Below are 19,990 nucleotides of genomic sequence, written 5' to 3'. Positions count from 1 at the left end.
TTTATTTATTTGACTAACACAGAGGTTAGGATTAAGACCCACTAATTTCTTTGGTCTGATACTAAATTTCAATTAAACAATACAGGTATTTGTTCAGTTTGAAAAAAATTCCTTCCTTTACTTGTGAGCACATTCATGTATATCCCTAATTAGTGGATCTGACAAGGGAATACTATGATTTGTCATTTTTTCATATCTGCATAAGCTCTGAGAACGAATATTTCTATTTTTTGAGGTTTTGGGGTTTTTCCCCAATATTTGTTCTAAGAATTCACAAAACTTTAAAACTTTTGTTTCTATGGAATTCCTCTACTAACAAGATTAGAATACATCTCAGGATCAGTGATTACATGTGAAATTGTGAGGCACAGTAACCTTCAGCATCTAAGATAAAAGTCCCATTGTGAAGTTTTTAGAAAATATTGAATGCATGTCCTGTGACTGCAGTTTCTTCTAACCTTTCTGTGAAATCAGGCTAAAATCTTCTAGATTACCAGTAAAAAATCACTTAAATTGTTTAATTTACAAATGTTAATTAATAAAAATATAGACATTTTATTTCAATCAAGTATGGAAGGTGCTCTCTTTGCCTTTCTAGGGTCAAAAGGGATTTCAACAGAGCCGTGATTGTATTCCAGATTTTTAATACTGGGAAAATATTTGCCAAGCAAAGCTCAGCTTTTTGCCATTGTGAAGCAGAATCAGAATGCTTTGTCTCAAAGGGAATAGCAGAAGGTCTTACAGGAGAAAAGATATTGTACACACATGTTCCATTCTTTTTTAAGACTAAGGGGAATGGTAAATGCAAAGCACAGTTTTACTCAGCCTGGCCCAAAAGACAGGATGCTAATAGAGATGACATGCAAGCTGACACAACACTGAGCATGTGGACAAACCCATCTTACAATAGAATTTAAAAAATCCCAACATTTATATGGCATGAGTATTAGTCTGTATCCTCCAAAATTCAGAAGCCTGTACTATTCACTAGAAAATAATAGTGCACTACTATAGAAGTACTAACAATATTATTTTTTATAATAATGAGTACATTGTTTCTGCACTTCTTGTTTTTAACTGCTCCACTGCTTTGTGCTTTCTGAGAAAGAAAAAAAGTTCAATAACGGGTACATATTTGACAAATTCAATTTCTCCTTTAGGCCAGAATATATCCATTGCCTGTGATGAATAAAAATTATTATTTGAAAGAGAGGAGCTTTGTGATTTGCAATTCTTCTTCCCTTCTCAACAGAAAGGCAGCTATTTTTAATCAGACCAAATAATCAGAATAAACAAAACTCATGGAATGGAAAGTGGTAAGGTGTCAAAAATAAAATAGCATTAAACATTGCTCAGTTAAATTGTCAAACATACAAATAAATTCTAACTTGAATGTAAAATAGAATACTACATTTACTAATTTAATTACAAAAAAATGCCTATGTAGTTGCATGCATTTATTTATTTTATCAACAGCATTGTATAAATGATGTGGGTTTTTTTTGTTGGCTAGTTCAGCTGATAAGTAATAAAACTGTTAGGTTAAAAATAGCATTGAAAATCTGGAAGGAGTGATATTAGGTCCCAAATACTATTAACTATACTATTGCCACAGGTGAAACTGGAGCATGGCTGTTAGAAGTAAGCTGTAATGATGAAAATTGATTGTTTCTCCTTCTCCAGATAATTCTGCCCACAGCATCACCCTTCACCAATGGTTCTCACACCTCAACTTACTTCTGAGAATTAACTTCAACATTATTTTACCCTTGTGGAAAATTATTACAATTAAATGCATATGACAGAAACTAGTAACATTAGAGTTACTGCTATTAGCTAGTCCACTGATTTGTAACCAGAAACTGAAATCTCTTATCCTGTCTTTCAAAGAAATAAAGACAATAAATATAACATGGTTAAAAAAATTATTTCAGACAAGCAATAACCAACATAACTAAAAGGAAGTTGTTTGAGAAACGCACCTGAGTTTTCATCTGACTTCTTCTTTCACGGATTCTTGGCAGAGGTTTTCTTTCACCTTTCTGCTTGTGAGCCAAATCTAAAAAATCTAGTTTTTCTTTTTTTTCTTTCACAGAGGGACTGGGGCGAAGAGGAATTGTGAAATAAGGTGCTTCAAAGACAGCTGCAGAAAACAAACAAAAAAAAAGGATCAATTCAATATCCCAACTCAAATGATATATATTCAGTGTGATTGATCACAGGTTCCAATACATCTCGTTATAGAAAACAATGCAATGAACCTTAAGGTATAATACCTCAAATTTGATAACTGAAAACAGAAAACTTTGAATGGAGTTATAGAAGGTGCTGCAAACACTGATGAAGGTGAATGTTAAAACAGGTATTCCTATTCAGGTAGTTATTTGAAAGGAAGTAAATTCAATTGCATAGCACCTCCTTATATCAGTAGTTATTCAAAAGACAATTTCAGAACCATTGCCTTTTACATATGGCTTCCAAACAATGAGCAGACTCCAACTATTTTAGGGCTGGTGCTGGCATGCAGAGCATCAGCCTTCATGTCTTCAAAAATAACATATTATTTTCTGAAAGCAACAGTGTAAATGTCCCCAGTTTTATTTTATAAATGTGGTAATTTAAACAATTTCGAATAATTTCAAGTTTAATATCTGTATCCAAGACAGCAAGACATGCTATTAAGTCATTTATGTTTTAACCTGCAACCAACTGTAACAACCACCACCTTCCCACTCTTCTTAAAAAAACTCCAAGTTTATTTCAGGTTTTGCTTGAGTTTCAAAACTAATTTGTTTTCCCACTTGAAGAACAGGTTGCTTTAAACCTCAAAAAGGGTTTAAGGCTTTTTTACCTCCCAGACATTTTTTTTTCTTTCAAAGTTAAAAACTTGGACTTTTGCTAGACATGTATCTTGCAAAGGCCTTTAAAGGACTGACAATATACAGAAATCCCATAAGCATAAGCAAATAGATTTTAAAAGTCTGATATATTTTATGCGTTTCATGCATTCTAGAATGCCCAACATTTTAAAAATATGGATGTAAATGTGAATATTTACACAATCAAAATGCACTAGCTACCCCTTTCCATAATTCTGGGTGATTGGGATGTGAGGAAAAAAAAACTATATATGAACTAGGGCTAAAATTAAATTTTATATTTAAAAGCCCCATTTCTACTCAAGTCTTTTGGACTCATCACTGGTAGAAGTGTCTTATAAACAATTCTTAGTATATTTATTTTTAGCTGTAATTTTATGATTTCTGTAAGTTTTAAATAAGCATGAAGTAATTGATTAGTTTGCTTACAAAATTCTACATTGGCTGCCTGTTCATCAGTCTTTCTTTCATTGCTTTTTTTTCTGGCAGCTCTGGAGGCTTTCCAATTCATTAAGAAATGTCTTTCCATTTCTTGAATTTCTTTCCCATCCAGGGATTCTGCAAGAGAACATTTTCTGTGATACAAAGTGAACTAAAGTATTATACAAAGTTGTAGGTAATGTGTATTGGCTCTATATTAATTCTCTTCAAGTCTTTTTTCCTTTTTCTAGTATTTTGGTAAAGAAAAGAATACCCAATAAAGACTGATATTCGTATTCAAGCTGCAAGAGAGAGTTAACATGTCTTAATTACAAAAAAAAAAATCTACAGTTTTATAAATTTCAAGGGAAATATACATATTTCACATTTTGTAAAAATGCAAGACTTTCTATAATATTCTACAGGAAAGTTAAGCTCTTACACAGGGTATAGATAGATGCAGAAATCCAGGTGGAAAGGGAAACTGCATATCTTAGCAATCAAGGAATTCTACTGATCATGGAGACAGTCACACAGATTTGCCTCTCTAAGGTTAACTTTGCTCACTCAGGTGCCATAAACCTTATGCTCTATGATTCATTTGTTGCATCTGCACGTTTGAGTCAGCCCAAATGAAATACCTCATGTGGCCACAAATTTAGGTTGCATTAGAACTGTCCTAAAGCACTATTATTTTCATTGTACAGATAGGCTTTTTCTTTTTCTTAATGGCCAATATTTTGTGCTCTGAGAAAAACCAAGTTCTGTCAGTATAACTTTAAAAGTAATTGCCATCTTTATCCAAAAAAAGGGAAAAAATAGCCGATTTTTTTTACTTATTTCTACAGTATAAATATTTAGATATAGAAGAATCAGTTTCTTCCTTTCATGCTAAGATTTTATGCAAAATAATAATAAAAACTGCACCATAAGTGTTAAGATTAACAAATATACTCACAACATAAGTGTGAACTGCTTATGAGTTTAAGGATGAATGTTATATGACAAATTCAAACACAGCAAGGTGGGATATGCATAACTGGCACTGTACAACAAAAACACTTTAGCAACTACTACAAATTGATAGGGGAATAGATATAACTGATCTTTGAAAATCAATTTCACAACATCTGGAATATGAACACAAAAAACTGTCTTGTAGCAATCTCACCAATCATCTATTATAAAACAAATTATTACTATGACTAATATCAAAAGCCAAGCAAGATGGCTTGTGAAGCTGATTACATAAGCTATTTTAGCTTTCTACATAAATTAAAAGCTCATGATTTGACATAACTATCTATAGCAGTAACTGTGTTTACATGCAGAGTGCTACTCAAGAACAATTACTTTTTCAGTTGTTTCCTAAAAGACGGGGGGTTATGGGTGGGCTATCGATTTAATTTTTTACCTAAAGTCAGTGACTGTACTATAATCCTATCCTTGTACTTTGGTTTTTGGCAGATGGGGTTTCCTGTAAGATCTATTCTGCGTAGCTTTGTCCATTTTTTTAATACACCCTCCAAATCCTGCAATTGGAACAACAACAGAACATTGTGATTATGTTTCCCCCTCCAAAATTAAATTCAACAGTAATGTGATTTGTTCAGCCAGGCCCAAATCCTGCACACAGAAATAACTTCAATGAGACTATTCACATGTACTATGCACATTAAGAATGTACATTTTCAAACAAAGTGGTTAACAGCATCCCCCGAATATATCAAAATTGCACAGAAAAAACAATGATGTTGGAAGATGCTGCATTTTTAAGGATATGGTAATGCCAGCTATGGAAAATTACCATTTCAATCCCACTGATAAGCACCCAAAGCCTAGGAACTAGCAATGAAAAAACTCATACTATACACAATGTCTGTTAATGCATCCCCAAGGTCTTACAGAGGAGCCCTTAAGAGTATCATTGTGCGGAAGAATAAATACCTTATACAGATAAAATGCAGACTAAAAAAAAAAAAGCTAAAAATCATGCAATCCACAGTGGACTGCCTCTCTCTTTTTATATATGTAGAACTGTATTTTACAGGAGAAACAGTAATTCCCCCCTACCTAACTGTGGGTGGTCAGTTACAGTATTGGCCTACACAGTGAAATTAGTGAAATATACCTTTCTCTGTCTCTGTTTCTGTCTGCTTACCCAGGGGCAGTATGACCTAGATGAAACTACTCTGTCTTTCAAATACAATAAATCCAAGTTGCAAACATGCAAACTTTATCAGATTGGTCCTTTCTACTAGACACCTTACTTTCTGAGATACTTTCTTTCCAAAATTTCATTTAACTTTCACTCTTGACAGGTTTTCCTTGTATTATGTGAAAAGCTTAAGGAGGGATTCAAGACAATAGGTATAAATAGGAGAGAGGATTTATGTTCTAATGTTGTAATAATTTGGAAAATTCTACTGATCATGCTGTGATGGATTCTAAAGCGCAGAGGGTGTAAAACTTTGTAGCTTGCTGCCAACAATGAAGTCTCTAGCAATGTAGATATCTCTTAGCTCCTTCAAATTTAGAAATTTGCTTGGGTAACACAAGCAGGGAGAATTCTGCTTTTGCTGCCTTATCTCCTGTAGTAGAAAATCCTCTTGGAAATATTCTATCAGCTATGTAATACATGTTTAGAAAAATAATGTGGAAGAGAAAGTGGCAGCACAGCCTCATACCCCCAAACCATGTAATTTTTGGTCTATCTATGATGATGGTGATATCATCTATTGTTATTCAGTGATAAAAATGTATTTTTATAAAACTAGAGAGCAAAAGTCTGGTTCTGTGAGGATCAAGACTGATAAAACAATGCAAGAAAGTCTGAGGACTAGTCCACATGAAGAAATGTTAACAATTCTTGTAATGTTATTCAGCAAAGCTTAATCATATGTATCAGGATAGCAACGTGATAACCCCCCCAGTTTAGGTGCTAACGCTTAATCACAAACAAAATTTAGGGGCAAAATATTTTAGGCTAGACTTACTAAAAAAAATCATTTAGCAAGTATATTTATTTATCCTTACCTATGCATTCAGATACTATCATTGAAGTCTATAATGTGTTCTAGATTTCATTAGAAAGAATTTTTCCAAGTAATAGTTTTGCAACACAAAATTGTCCATGACTGAAACAAAATGTATACAGTTTAACTTTGATGAATGTATACAGAGTCCTGTAGATTTTTGTTAGCTGTTACTTACTTGATAAATGACCCTGAACATGCTTACTGCAGTGTATGTTTATCTAAGAGCACACTAATCCCGTGCTGAAATATGATTACCCTTTCGATACGCTCTAGTTGTTCATTGCCTTCCTGTCTCTAATAAAGTGCTTTCACTTCCCAGCCTTTCAATAAGCTGTACTAAAGGGACCAGACACTCTTGTGGGCAGGCTCCGTTTGATAAATGATCATGTCATGCTATCACTTTGAGGTCTGCTACAAAATACTGACGAGCAAATTATATTCCATTGGGGAGGGTGGGGAGGGGGAAGGGCAAGTGCCTGAGTAGGCAGCTGTAGTGCTGGCAATAACTTTCTTACCAATTAACAGTGGCCATTTAAGAATTGGTATTTGACCAGTATGCTCCAGTTTTTATTGGAAATGTCTAATCCAACTGCCCCAACTACATCTACAGACAGCCATTTGTCACCAGTTTGATTACCTGTCATAATCTATTTGAGAAAATCTATAATTTTTCTCTTGTTCCTGACTCAATTCTAAAGCGAATGAATTCATCTTTTGTGATATCTCTTGTCATAATCAATACTGGGCAGAGGTTGAATAAATTAAAGACTTGGGAAATACAGATTTTTCCAGGAATTTCTAGCTATATTTTTTTCTATCTATCCAAAGACTTGCACAACTCATAATATTTCCAAAACTAATGAACTTAAGGAATAAATTATATTTTGGCTTTTTGTAAAAAGAAATAGTTGTGAGGTTTATTTAATAGACATAGTGTTTTAAAAAATTTCCTTAATTCCAACTCAAGTACACTGCAGTCTAGAAGACCTTGTGATCCTGAATAAAGCAAACCAGAACCCCAATATGATGAATAAATGAAGTAGCAAGCAATAGAAAACAAATAAAAGCCACTTCTATTAAAATCAATTATATTTTTGGTAACTGACCTGAGACATACTTTTTGCATGTGGTAGCTAGTCATAGTTATTTTGCATGAATTCAGAAACATTACTTGATTTTCATCTGTCTACTGTTCAGACTGAATTATATAAACTTCAGTCGAGTGAAACAAGGTCATATGCCTTGATGTCTGTTAATTATGCTAACAAAGCCCAGTATTAGCGATCTTAAATGCTTGAATTTATTGAATTTATTAGTCCTAATTTTTAACTATGCTGAAATCAATGTGGCATAGGTAAGAAATCAAAGGAATATGGGTTTTCATAATAAAGTGAAAAAACTGAGAGAAATTTTAAAATATAAAATAATTCTACTAAGTACACAAAAGTGAGAAAAGACTACATAAGATTGTATTTCATGCATTTCTTGTGCCCTTCATATTTTCCTCTTTCTCAAAGATTCCATGTTATTCCTGCAGTTCAGACACAGGTAGCTCCTCTACAGCTTCTCTTCCCACCAGGTGAAGCACAGCTGGGTACAGAGCTCTCTGACACTTCCCTATCATGTGGCACTGCCATGATCTCTGATCAATGCCAGACATTCCTGATTCCTGGGGAAGTTCTTGATGACAATGATGGCAAAGCAAGAAAGGGAAAACAGGGGATATAGTGCTTTTGGCATGAAAAAGAGGTATACATCAGAGTTCTGATAACAGAGGGGCAAGTGGGAAGAGAAGGATGGCAGCTCATGTGGGAATGACAGAACCTTTGCTGCATGTAACAAGTTCAGCCAGCAGAACCAATTAAGTGTGAAGAACTGTATACCCCTAAAATCCTTGCAGCTTTCACAGCTGTAGAATAATGTATGCCATGCAATCATGAAATTCAGGGATGCAAAAAGTATTGAAATATACTCCAAACTTCCCTCAGCTATTTATTGAACAGCCAGTGGCTGTATAAGATTGTTCTCCTGCTAGATGTTCACTGTGAGCTAAAGCCTCTTACACAGAGTTAAAACTGACTTTTTAAAAAATACTTTTCATGGCTTACTGCTTTTTTGAACAGTTTGGTTTTTGTTTATTTAAGAATTTATATCAGCGATAAGTAGAGACTACCAAAATGCAATCCCTTAAAACTCAGCAATTGTAGCTGGAAAGTTGAATATCCACCTGCATGACAATATATATCAAACACATTTGATATGTTCATTAATTGTGCAGATCTGCAAAGATAAGAATAGAAACACTTTCCCTGTTCCATATATTTCAAAACTTGGAGATTGTTTAGAAAACACACAGAACAGTCACTTTCAAAATATACTGGAGCTTAGTACAAGTGTAAAGCAAACTCAAATGCTAATTGTATAATTTTTCAACAGTTGTGACTATATAACATAGAAATCTTCAGGTCTAACTGATTTGGGTAAATGTAATTCTGGTTTTCCTGATGATTAAATAATGAAATTTAATAAAGAATAAATTACATATACACAGATACTGAATAATGCACTCATTTTGTCCTCTTCTTATTCTGTTTCAGAGGATAGTGGTTTTTCCTCTAAGATACTGAAAATGCTGTCTCCAAACTGGCATCCTCATTCTTAAAATTAATTGGTTCTTTGGCTATGACAATTTTCTTTTAAGATCGTTACAACAGAAATATATTTTATTTATAAGAAAGAAAGAGCCAACATAATTTTTTTGTAATATATTTTATTCAGAAATTGATTCCTTTAAAAAAGGGAAGATTTGGGGAGATTGCCTATTTGAAAAAAGCTTTTTGCTATTTTGATGTAACCAACATATTCAATGTGAATTTAATTAGTCAGGGAAAGCCTACAGGAATTGTGTTTTGATGTAAATTCAATCACAACTGCCAGCCAGGACTTGAAATACAAAGCATTATTAGTTCTGTAGTAAAAAAGAAGGGCATAATTCAACATTTTTTAATATTACTGTGTAAAAAAATGAAGAGTCCAAATAGAGGAAATTCATCTAGAAAACTGATAGGTTATGCATACAAAATACTGCAATCTCCTCATTCGTAAAGACAATTGTCAAATTCTCTCAACAATCAGTTAAAAATATGTTGTGTTCTCAGAAGTAATAAGAATAGTTATTTTAATAATTACTAACCAATGAAAGTTAAGTTTACTAAGGAAATAAAATGATTATGCAAACCCGAAAATAAAGAGTTTATTTCAATCAAGACTTTGTCTGGGTGATTTCGGTTACTATTTAATCCAATTCATTTCAGTATTAATTAATAAAATTATAAATTTTTACATCCTAGGTAAATGCTTCTCCACTTTTACTCTCAGTAAGATTTTTATATGAGAAAAGAGAGCATGCTTGACAAGTCAGATTTAGTAACTGCAGAAGTAAAATTTCTTTTTACTTATATATTTAGTGATAAGGATGAATGTGACTAATTCCTGAACACCCATACTTAATATAACAAATATTTACTTTAATACCTTCATATGTTTAAGTCGATTGTCGACTGCTTTAAGATAAGAAAGATTTTCCAAAACTGCCAGTTCTTCTAATTCATCAATGTTGTTATTGCTGATATTCAATACAGACAAAGATTTCTGAAGGAAGAAAAGCAGAAAAATAAATATCTTTTTCATGCCATGTATGAGTCAAGTTGCAAATTATTACAGAAAATTATCTTAAAAGATGAACAAACATATGAAGAAGAAACATGCAAACACCACCTCCACACACCATACAGATTGTTTTATGGTGGATTGTTTTATGGTGGTGTTCCACCTTGTCCTAAAATGTAATTTATTTTGAAGTGAAACCAAAGTAAGATTGTTTCTCAATTATTTCAGAAATTCTTAGTAAATACAGAATTTTTGGGTTTTTTTAAACACGTTCAAATTCTTTACAGAGTTCTGCTACAAACTCTACTTTTAAAGTATGAAACACGCATTGAAACTGGCTGCATTTTTATAGAATCATAGAATGGTTTGGGTTGGAATGGACTTTAAAGATCACCTAGTTCCAGCCTCCTGCCATGAGCAGGGACACTTTCCACTGGACCAGGTTCTTCAGACCTCCACCCAACCTGGCCTTGAACACTTCCAGAGATGGGCCATCCAAACTTCTCTGTGCAATCTGTTCCAGTGTCTCACCACAGTCACAAGCAGAGAATTTCTTCCTAATAGCTAATCTAAACCTGCCCTTGCTCAGCTTCAGGCTATTATCCTGTGCCCTATCACAAGACACCCTTGTAAAAAGTGCCTCTCCAGCTTTCTTATAAGCCCCCTTTAGGTACTGGAATGCTGATATAAGGTGTCCTTAGAGCCTTCTCTTCTCCAGGCTGAACAAGCCCAACTCTCTCAGCCTGTCTTTATAAGAGAGGTGCTCCAGCCCTCTGATCCTCTCTGTGCCCTCTCTGGACTTGCTCCAGCAGGTCCATGTTCTTCTTCTACTGTGGGCCCCAAGATTGCATCTGAACTGCAGAGCTGAAGCCCATATGTGTTACCCACATAGTCTCATTTAACAGCTGGACTACACTGCTTTTCTCCCAGGCTAGATCCTACAAACCTCTGATCCTTACCCCTTCTCTGGAACAGTACTGAGCCACATATTGCACTTTGCCATTTGTAACAGACAATAGTTACAGAGATCTTTACATTTTAGACAAAAATCTAAATGTGTTTCAGTTGTTTATCTCAGGAAATACTAATGTAGTTTCACATAAAAGGAAAAAGTTTATATCTCTAGAAAATGACAAGGGACTCCTAATCCAAGAAATAAGACTTACCATGATTTGGAAAAATCTCTATTTCAGCAGTTTATACAGGAAAACTAACCCCCTTCAAAAATTTGACCAAGACCTACACTGCAGATGGAAATTACCAGTATCATCCTGATAAACACAGTTCATAAAATTAATCTTCTCAGTCAGATTCATGACATTGTCATCATCCAAACATTTGCCTGTGGTACACACAGAGCTATACAGCCTCATGATTTTATCTCTTTTATCTCTGACACCATTAAAAGAGCCAGAAACAGATTAAGAAGTAAAAAGCAATTCCTTAAAAAGGCTCCAAACACTTAACACTTAAAGGATAAAATAGAACATTTTTACATTTAGCCTCCACAAAGATGTTGCATCATTGAGAATGCAAAGTTGTTTCATAGAAAACAGAAAAAAAACCCCAAACCAACAGATCAAAAGGCCTTAAATAAAAGCCACAAAGAACAAAATCTAAACCAGGCTGCTGAAAAATATGGAAGAATTTATTATACATTATTATCCTGGGAAGATTACAGCTGTAAAACTTCCCTTTACTTTGATAATTTCTCCAATATAGAAGGAACAAAGTACAAATGCTCTCACAGTAATGACTCATCTCTATTAAAGAAAAATAGCAATGCATGTCTTGGATTACATAATCTCAAAACAGGGAAAAAATAGAGCTAGGTCAAATATTTATGATATACATGTGAACAAAAGAACTCACTTTTTAGTGAGTTTTTCATCTTCACAAAAAAAAAAAAGGCTTATCAAGCCCTGACTACACTATGGGAGATACAGCAAGAGGAATTTTTATAGTACAGAACTACATCCATTAGCAAATAAATCCTACTTTTTAACCTCTTCAACTATATGTTTTATGAGCAATTAAAATGTTGAAAGACAACTTCAAAGAGATTTCCTGAACTCTTGGCATAACGCAACATAGAAGAACTGCAGAACTAAAACTGAATGCTTTTGATTGTGTTGTTCTTAATACCCAGGAAGAAAAATATGTTTGTGCCTTTTTTTTCTATTCAATTTTTCTACAGAAATACAAAAGGCAATAAATAAACAACTATACCAATCAAATCACTGAAATATCAACAAATTAATTCACTACAAATGAAACAGACTAAGAAAACTAAGTGATAAATTCCAATCCCTTTTTTAGTTAATTCACATTCTGTTGGTGTAGGGCATCCACACACTTCCTTATTTCCTCTCTCTCTTGATTCTCATTTTCATCCTTCATAATGAAAAAAAGATGAAATAGAATTTGCTGGACACCTTATAAAAGAATTAGGATGGGAGTGTCTCGGTAGAATTTGAAATAACGCCACCAGTTGGCAAAGGAGGAAAACACAGAATGATCAACTCCTAATAATTTCTCCTAAAAATACTGATCTCCTGATAATTGGCTCGTTGTAATTCTCAAAATATACTTACTGCCAGGGAGTTAAGAGATACTGGATCAAACAGAAGCTTTTCACCAGGAGGGAGATGTTGACTTTCAATATGTAGTTCCCTCAGTTCTCCTACTTTATCCAAACCTTCTACTACTGTGATATAGTTGCCTCCTAAATACCTACAGAATAGACCACAAAATAGATTTAATATCCTTTGAAAGTAAGAGTAAACACAAGACTTCAATATATAGAGAAAAATATTTTCCAAGCATTATTGAATAATACTTGGAAATTATGATAGCTAAAGTAAATAACCTAGCATACAAGTAGAATATACACTTAAGTGATTCAAGCAGTTTTTTGCAGTTTTATCTACTGCTATTATTATTAATATTACTAGACTGAAAAAATAAAATCATTTAAATGCAAATATATGTCAAGATGATATTACTTTTATCACAGAACATCTCATAGAAAAACAGTAAGTAATTGCTTCTACTTGAAAAGCAAAATTTAAGAGCTGAAAGGACTTTAATGATGCATAAATTTAAAAATTTCCTAAGTGTCATAACTATTCTTTTTAGTAGTAAAATAAATACATTATTTTCAACTTACAGTTTTTCAAGTTTTTTCAGTGGTGAGAGATTTTCTATACTTGAAATACGATTGTTCTGCAGATAAAGGTGCGTTATGTTTGAAGCAAAGTCCAAGTTCTGGATTTGGTTGATTTGGTTATCATATAAATACAGAACTCTCAGATTTTTACAAAAAGAGAGGTCACCCTGAAATAAACAACAACATGCTACTTAACATTCAGTCACTGCCTTCTTCTGGAAGCTATTGATTGTTCTTATATTTAAATTCTGATGGATGATTTATAAATTTTCACCTTTAGTAAACATTTCATAAAACTATTTTTCCTAGAAAACCAGAGTTATTATATATTGTCAGTTATCTACAGATTAAAGACTGAAATCTGCCATTACTATTTTGCCCTACAGAATCTGAGGACTACAGGCATCACCAGCAAATACAGTGTGACACATCCAGTGTGACTTCATTCCCTTCCCTGTCTTCATCACATGGATTTCAGAAAAGCACAATTTTTTCTGTAGTTGTCTCCATTAAACTGCACTGATATAACTGGAAACCTGTTCTTGGCAAAGAATTATTGGTTTTTACAAAACCTGGTACTTCAATCTGTTTTAATGTGTTTCTGAACTCAAGTTTACACTCAAGTGTTGAGTTTCTCTGAACACATTCCTATGAAACAACTAAAAGACCACTCCCCATGAAGGTTTCTGTAAAATTTTGCTGTCAAAGCTGATGAAGCAGACCCCATCAAATGGACTGATCCAATTATTAACTCACTATGGCTGTGCATAGGAGTGGCTGAATAAACCTGTTTGTTTGCAGCATCTGTTCACACAGAACAAGCAATTTCTTCTTGACTGAAATCACACTTCTAGAGCAGAAATTGAAATTCACCACATTCAACAATGCAGTTGTTCAGGGCTCAGCAGTTTCAAAACTTACTCAGTATCTTGAGGGGATCTGAATTAACTCAGAACTTATTGAAACCTGTATACATTTCCTATTATTAAACTCAGAGGAAGGAGGACTGGGTTAGGTTTGCAGGTTTAGTCTTTGAAAACAAAAAGCTCATGGATTATTTTTTAAATGAGTAAGCCCCAGGGAGCAATTTAAAAAAAAAGAAGTATATTTTTAACCTGGCTAATTTGAAAAAGCCACTACACCAGTCCTAATTTGTTAGCCTCACTCGGGTTATTTCCTGTTCCTGAACTCTCCTTTCCTTTCTCAGACTTCCTCTGAAATTTAAGGAGTAAATCACAGATAGATTGAAAAGATTATGCTGTGAGTTAACAAATCTGTAAAACTTGGCTTTCCATGTTTGTCTCTCCAACAATGAACACCTCATCTTAACAGTAACTACAAAACATTAGAGTAGCCAGTTTAAAAGGAATAATACAAAACAAATCTTACAATTGAATCTATATTTTTATCTGATAAATTCAGATGAGTTAGTTTTTGCACATATTGTCCAAAATCCTCTTCACTACGGTTCTTGTGACCAGCATTTTTAGCAATTAGGTCCATTGTTAGTCGAACCATGGTTCTGTAATAGGTCAAGCTGCTCTACTGCTTCTTTTAATACTGTATTCCACGTGCTCTTCTAAGCAGTATTACAGAATGCCTTAAAAACAAAAAGAAAAATGTTATACTACTTCTATCCCAGATCTTCAACAAAGATGTGTACTTCAAATCTGACATATCCTCACCAATGCTCTTTTCTTTTACAGTGATACTATGTTGCTTAAAAAAACTACCCCTTTTCTTGCTGACATTTTAGCAAGTTTTTGGTGTATTAATAAATATTTAAAACATTTTTTTTCTATTTGATTTGTTGATTCAGTTCGCTTAAGAATATTATATCCTAGGTTTTTGTCTTTTTCCTACAGAAATATGAGCACAATGCTCCACAGCAGGCATAATTCTCTCACATAGTAGCTAGTTAATGGAAGCTTATAATCTGAGTATAAATTAGAAAGTACAGGAGACTGTAACAGGTTTTACAGGCTGTGAGAGGTGGTATTAAGCTACAGGACTCCCTATATATCTGCACAGCATTTTTGTCATGCACACAACTGCAAGTTCTGCACAGTCAAAAACTGTGAGTTTTTCCTACTAAGTCATATTACAGAGGCACTCACAAGACTAACTTTTTTTCCAAACTCTGGCTCATATAAGTGAGCTTATAAGTGACAGAATAGGGGAGAAGGAAGAAGGCCAGCAGCTAATATTGAATGGGATGCATAAACAATCTGGGGATAAAGATACCCTAATGGATATAACTTAATGACTCAGAATAGAAAGGCCACCTATTTAGCCAGTGTGAAAACTGCCATTCAGTTGTTTTTAAAATTTTAAAAGTTTAATAGTAATAAAATGGTTATAAAAATAGTAATACAATTAGAGTAATAAGAATTTGGACAATTTGAATTAGGACAATATGAGACAATAGAAACAAAGAGTTACAGATGTCCGGGTACTTTTTCTGGGCAGCACAAGCCCAAGAAAGGACACACGTTAACAAAGGATTAACCCGTAAAAACAATAACCTGTTGCATATTCATACACTTCATACATTATGCATAAATTCCATTCAAATACAGGATTCTGTCTGGTCATCGTCAACTTCTTGCTATTAATCCTTACAGCACCTTCGAGGTGGGAAGAAGTTAATTTCTTCTGATAAGAGGGCAATAAATTCTTTTTCTCTGAAAGATTGAGATGTCCTGTGGCCGCTATTTCGCTGCAAGTCCTTTCTTTAAAAAAAGTATCCTACATAGCATAGTTTCTATTTTAACATTTTTTTTATAACCCAAAACTATATTTAACACACTACTTAAGAGAATTAATACAGCATTACTTTCTAACACAACACATATAATATTAATTTTAATATTTGCGAAAAGCCAATCATAAAATATGCATTTTTCACAGCCAGTAATTATACCAATGTATATTACGTATTATAGCTTAGACACAAAAGCCCTACATTAGCGTATCAGAACAACTGAGGAGACAGCAAAAAGCATCCCAGTGCTAAACCTCGCATAGAGAATCCTCCCTGCCAGCATTACAATTAGGAGAAACTGAAGAAAAGCCAAGATCGAGGCTGTGAAGGCAGAAGAAACTTCCTTTCTTAGTAAACAAATCTGAGGCTCAGTAGCTCTCCTTTATCCATAGGGGATTTGCTTTTTACTTTTATTTTAAAAAGTGAGGATGAAGAAGAGCTGAAAGGACATTGTGGGTTGCCTGTTTTTCTACTGTGAGTTTCTTGCTTTTTATTTAAAAAACACCTTTCAGAGCCCCTTCTCAGACCTTTTTCCAAACCCAGCAGAACAAGCGAGGGGCAGCCGGGCAGGTCTCCCCTCCCTCGGTCCCCCAGCTCCTTCCTACCTACAGCCGCTCGATTTCACACCGCCCTCCCCGTCCCGCGGCCACGCCACCCACCGCCTCCCAGCACGGCGGGTAGGAAGGTGGCTCTGATGGCGGGCTCGGACCGAGCCCCGTTCCAGGCTCCTTCCCGGTAGGAAGCGCCCCCGGCCCGGCTGCGCGCGCGGCTTGGCGCGGGCCGGCCGCGCTGGCGGCCATGTTGGGGGAGGCGGAGAACATCCCGAGTCGGAATGGGACCCGCAAGGGTCATCGGGTCCCGCTCCTGCGCGGAGCACCTCAAAAGTTACACCTTGTGCCTGTGAAAAATGCATATTTTATGATTGGCTTCTCGCAGATATTAAAATGAATATTATATGTTTTGTGTTAGAAAGTTATGCTGTATTAATTCTCTTAAGTAGTGTGTTAAATATAGTTTTCGTTATAACAAAATGTTGTAATATATGTTGGAAATAATTTATGCTATAAAAGAATGTATTTTATAAAGATCGTGAGATCCAAACGAGTCTCTTGACCACAAGCAGCCTGAAAAGCATATGTCTATTCAAACTCCAAAATTCCTGGAGTCGGCGGAAACTGACTAAGAGCGATCATCGTCCTGTGGATAACATCAATCCAAATAGCCGAAGTCGCCAGAAAGATACGTGTGAATACACGACTTCCCGGGATTCGATCAACGCTGGCTATCAACCAGGAAATGGCCATCGTCCAGTTCTGCACAGTGAAAGAACCAACTATGAATATGCAGAGTTACAACAGAAACTTGGACTCCTTCGCCTCAGGCACAATAAACTGTATAAAACCTTGTTGCTAGAAGCGACTCTCGTGAACGAGGGGGGATTCGATGCGATAGAGGTCGGATCCAGGTTCACCCAGCGCCAATCCCGGGCTCGACACTGTCTCTTTGGCTGTGGTGGTTTTGAGGGCTGTATTTTGGTCGTGGAAAAAGAGAAATAAATCTTTTCGCATTTTTTATAATTTGGCTTTCGATTGATCATTTTTAACAATGTTAAAATAGAAACTATGCTATGTAGGATACTTTTTTTTCCTGAAGAAAGGACTCACACAGAGATAGCAGTCACAGGACACCTAAATCTTTCAGATAAAGAGAATTTATTGCTCCATTATCAGGAGAAACGAACTTCTTCCCAGCTCGCTCAGCCCTGAAGATGCCGTTAGGATTAGTAGGAAGAAGTTGACGATGACCAGACAGAATCCTGTGTTTGGATGGAATTTATGCATCATGTATGAGGTGTGTGAATATGCAACAGGCAGTTGTTTTTACGGGTTAATACTCTGTTAACGTGCGTCCTTTTTTGGGCTTGTGCTGCCCAGAAAAAGGTTCCCGAACTGTCTGTAACTCTTTGTTTCTATTGTCTCATATTGTCCTAATTCAAATTGTCCAAATTCTTATTACTCTAATTGTATTACTATTTTTATAACCATTTTATTACTATTAAACTTTTAAAATTTTAAAACAAGTGATTGGCATTTTTCACATGCCTGAGTGCATTGCTCTGATGCTTCTCGAACTCTTATTACCCTTGGCGTTGTGACCACTTCCCCAGGGATCCTGTTCCAGGGCCCAGTCACCCTCTGTCTGGAAAACCTTTTCCTGATAACCAACCTAATTCTCTTCTGACACAACTTCAGGCCATTCCCTGGAGTCCTGTCACTGGATGCCATAGAGAAGAGACCAGTGCATGACCCTGCATTTTCCCTCAGGAGAAAATTGTGGACTGCAATGAGGTGTCCCCTCAGTGTCCTCCAAGCTGAACAGAAAGGATGACCTCAGCTGCTCCTCATGCAGCTTCCTCCCCAGGCCCTTCACTATCCTCCCTCCATGCCTTCCTTTGGACCCTCTCTAGTAGCTTAATGTCATTTTTATATTGTTGTACCCAAAACTGCACACAGAACTATTGCAAAATGTGGATTATGTAAAAACTTTTTTAAGGATCTTATTTCGTGTTTGATCTTTGTATACTTTCAAGTCCAATCAACAAGGGAGGTTTAACTTGTGAAACAGCAGCTAACAAGCAAACTCTAAGTAATATCTGTGATATCTATGATATCTAGTAAAACAAATTACTAGTTTGTAGAATTACCTTGTTAGAATTTAAGGGTTTACATGCTTCAATGATCTGAGACCAAGGGGGAGGTTAACAAAGCTTGGGAAAAAGGATCCCGACTGATACTGGACACAAAGAATGCAGAATTTATGACCTACAAAGACATCTTGTAGAACTCTGAAGATAAGGAAATAACTAATAAAGTTAACTCAGCAACTGTGCTGAAATCAGCTCCAACTGAGTGAAAGGTAATTCCAGCAGGGGGAGATCTGCAACGTCCAACTCAGAGACCACTGACCCAAAAGAAGAGAAAGATTGGGCATGTGGACTAATTAGTATAAGAAGCAAGAGAATTGTTAGCCAGTAGTAGAATATTAATTAATAAGGAAACTATGTAACTATTAGCCAATGAACACTAATTCCTTTATCTGCTAAACTGTATAAATTATAAAACGTTTTGGTAGTCCGTGTGCTTGATTTGTGGAATTCTACCAGGCACCCAGGCTTGTGCAATTTTGAACTAAATAATCAATGTCCCTCTCAAGTGTGTTATTATTGGCTCATTGCACATGAAGTAATAAATACAATTTTTGTGGACAACAGCACTCGAGGTGAGGCTGCCCCAGTGCAGAGCAGAGTGAGACAATTCCCTCCCTTGCCTGATGCTGTGCCTGATGCACTCCAGGACAGGGTTGGCCTCCTGACCCCCAGGGCACTGCTGACTCACACTCAGCTTTCTTCAGCCAGGATCCTCAGGTCCCTTTCTGTGGCATTGCTCTCCAGCCTTTCATTCCCGGTCTGTATGTACGTCCAGGGTAGCCCCATCCCAGGCGTAGAATCTAGAACGTGCCCTTGTTAAACTCCCTGCTGTTGGTGATTGCCCAGCTCTCTAATTTGTCCCAGAAGAAATCTTTGAAATCTGTTAATGCAAATAGACTTTTAACAACATCCCCCATGCTGCCCACCCCTACAAAGAGGTCTTTGTCTTATTAATGCTATATACCAGCAGTTTTTCTGTTTGGTGTTGCCTCTTCTTCCTCTATGCCAGACGTTTTTTGTGAGTGTAGACTACTGGCCAAATCAAGATCATATGGTTCCTTTTCCTCATGCTTGAATTGGAGAAGTTAATCGTTTTATAAATGGAGTGAATACTGTATTTGACAGCAAAGTTCTACAAAAAAACCTGTTAGCAAATGTTTAATGATATTTTTAATGGTGAAACATTATTCCAAGTTGGGTTTGTTGGTTGTTGGTTTTGTTTTGTTTAATCAATTATATCACAGTTTTTAGTGCCTTTACAAAAGTCAACTAATTAGCTGCTGATGACACAAAGGTAGGAGGAGTGGCTGATACTCCAGTGGGTTGTGCTGCCATGACAAAGGA

General features: G+C 35.5%; 1 protein-coding gene across 1 annotated transcript in view; it reads right to left on the bottom strand.

Moving 5' to 3' along the window:
* The window catches only part of PPP1R42 (protein phosphatase 1 regulatory subunit 42), a 21,907-nt gene extending 5,232 nt beyond the window's left edge, over positions 1 to 16,675 (bottom strand). Inside the window, exons 1-8 of the mRNA XM_005423063.2 lie at positions 16,545 to 16,675; positions 14,565 to 14,775; positions 13,176 to 13,342; positions 12,601 to 12,739; positions 9,872 to 9,988; positions 4,714 to 4,831; positions 3,309 to 3,437; positions 1,983 to 2,143 (exon numbers count right to left, since the gene is read on the bottom strand). Coding sequence (XP_005423120.1) covers positions 1,983 to 2,143; positions 3,309 to 3,437; positions 4,714 to 4,831; positions 9,872 to 9,988; positions 12,601 to 12,739; positions 13,176 to 13,342; positions 14,565 to 14,693 — 960 coding nt within the window. The 5' untranslated portion in view covers positions 14,694 to 14,775; positions 16,545 to 16,675. The remainder of the gene's footprint in view (positions 1 to 1,982; positions 2,144 to 3,308; positions 3,438 to 4,713; positions 4,832 to 9,871; positions 9,989 to 12,600; positions 12,740 to 13,175; positions 13,343 to 14,564; positions 14,776 to 16,544) is intronic.
* Between the last annotated feature and the right edge of the window lie 3,315 nt (positions 16,676 to 19,990).

The sequence above is a fragment of the Geospiza fortis genome, unplaced genomic scaffold, assembly GCF_000277835.1.
Source record: "Geospiza fortis unplaced genomic scaffold, GeoFor_1.0 scaffold121, whole genome shotgun sequence".
In the NCBI taxonomy this organism is placed as follows: Eukaryota; Metazoa; Chordata; class Aves; order Passeriformes; family Thraupidae; genus Geospiza; species Geospiza fortis.
This window is presented reverse-complemented; position numbering and strand designations above follow the sequence as displayed.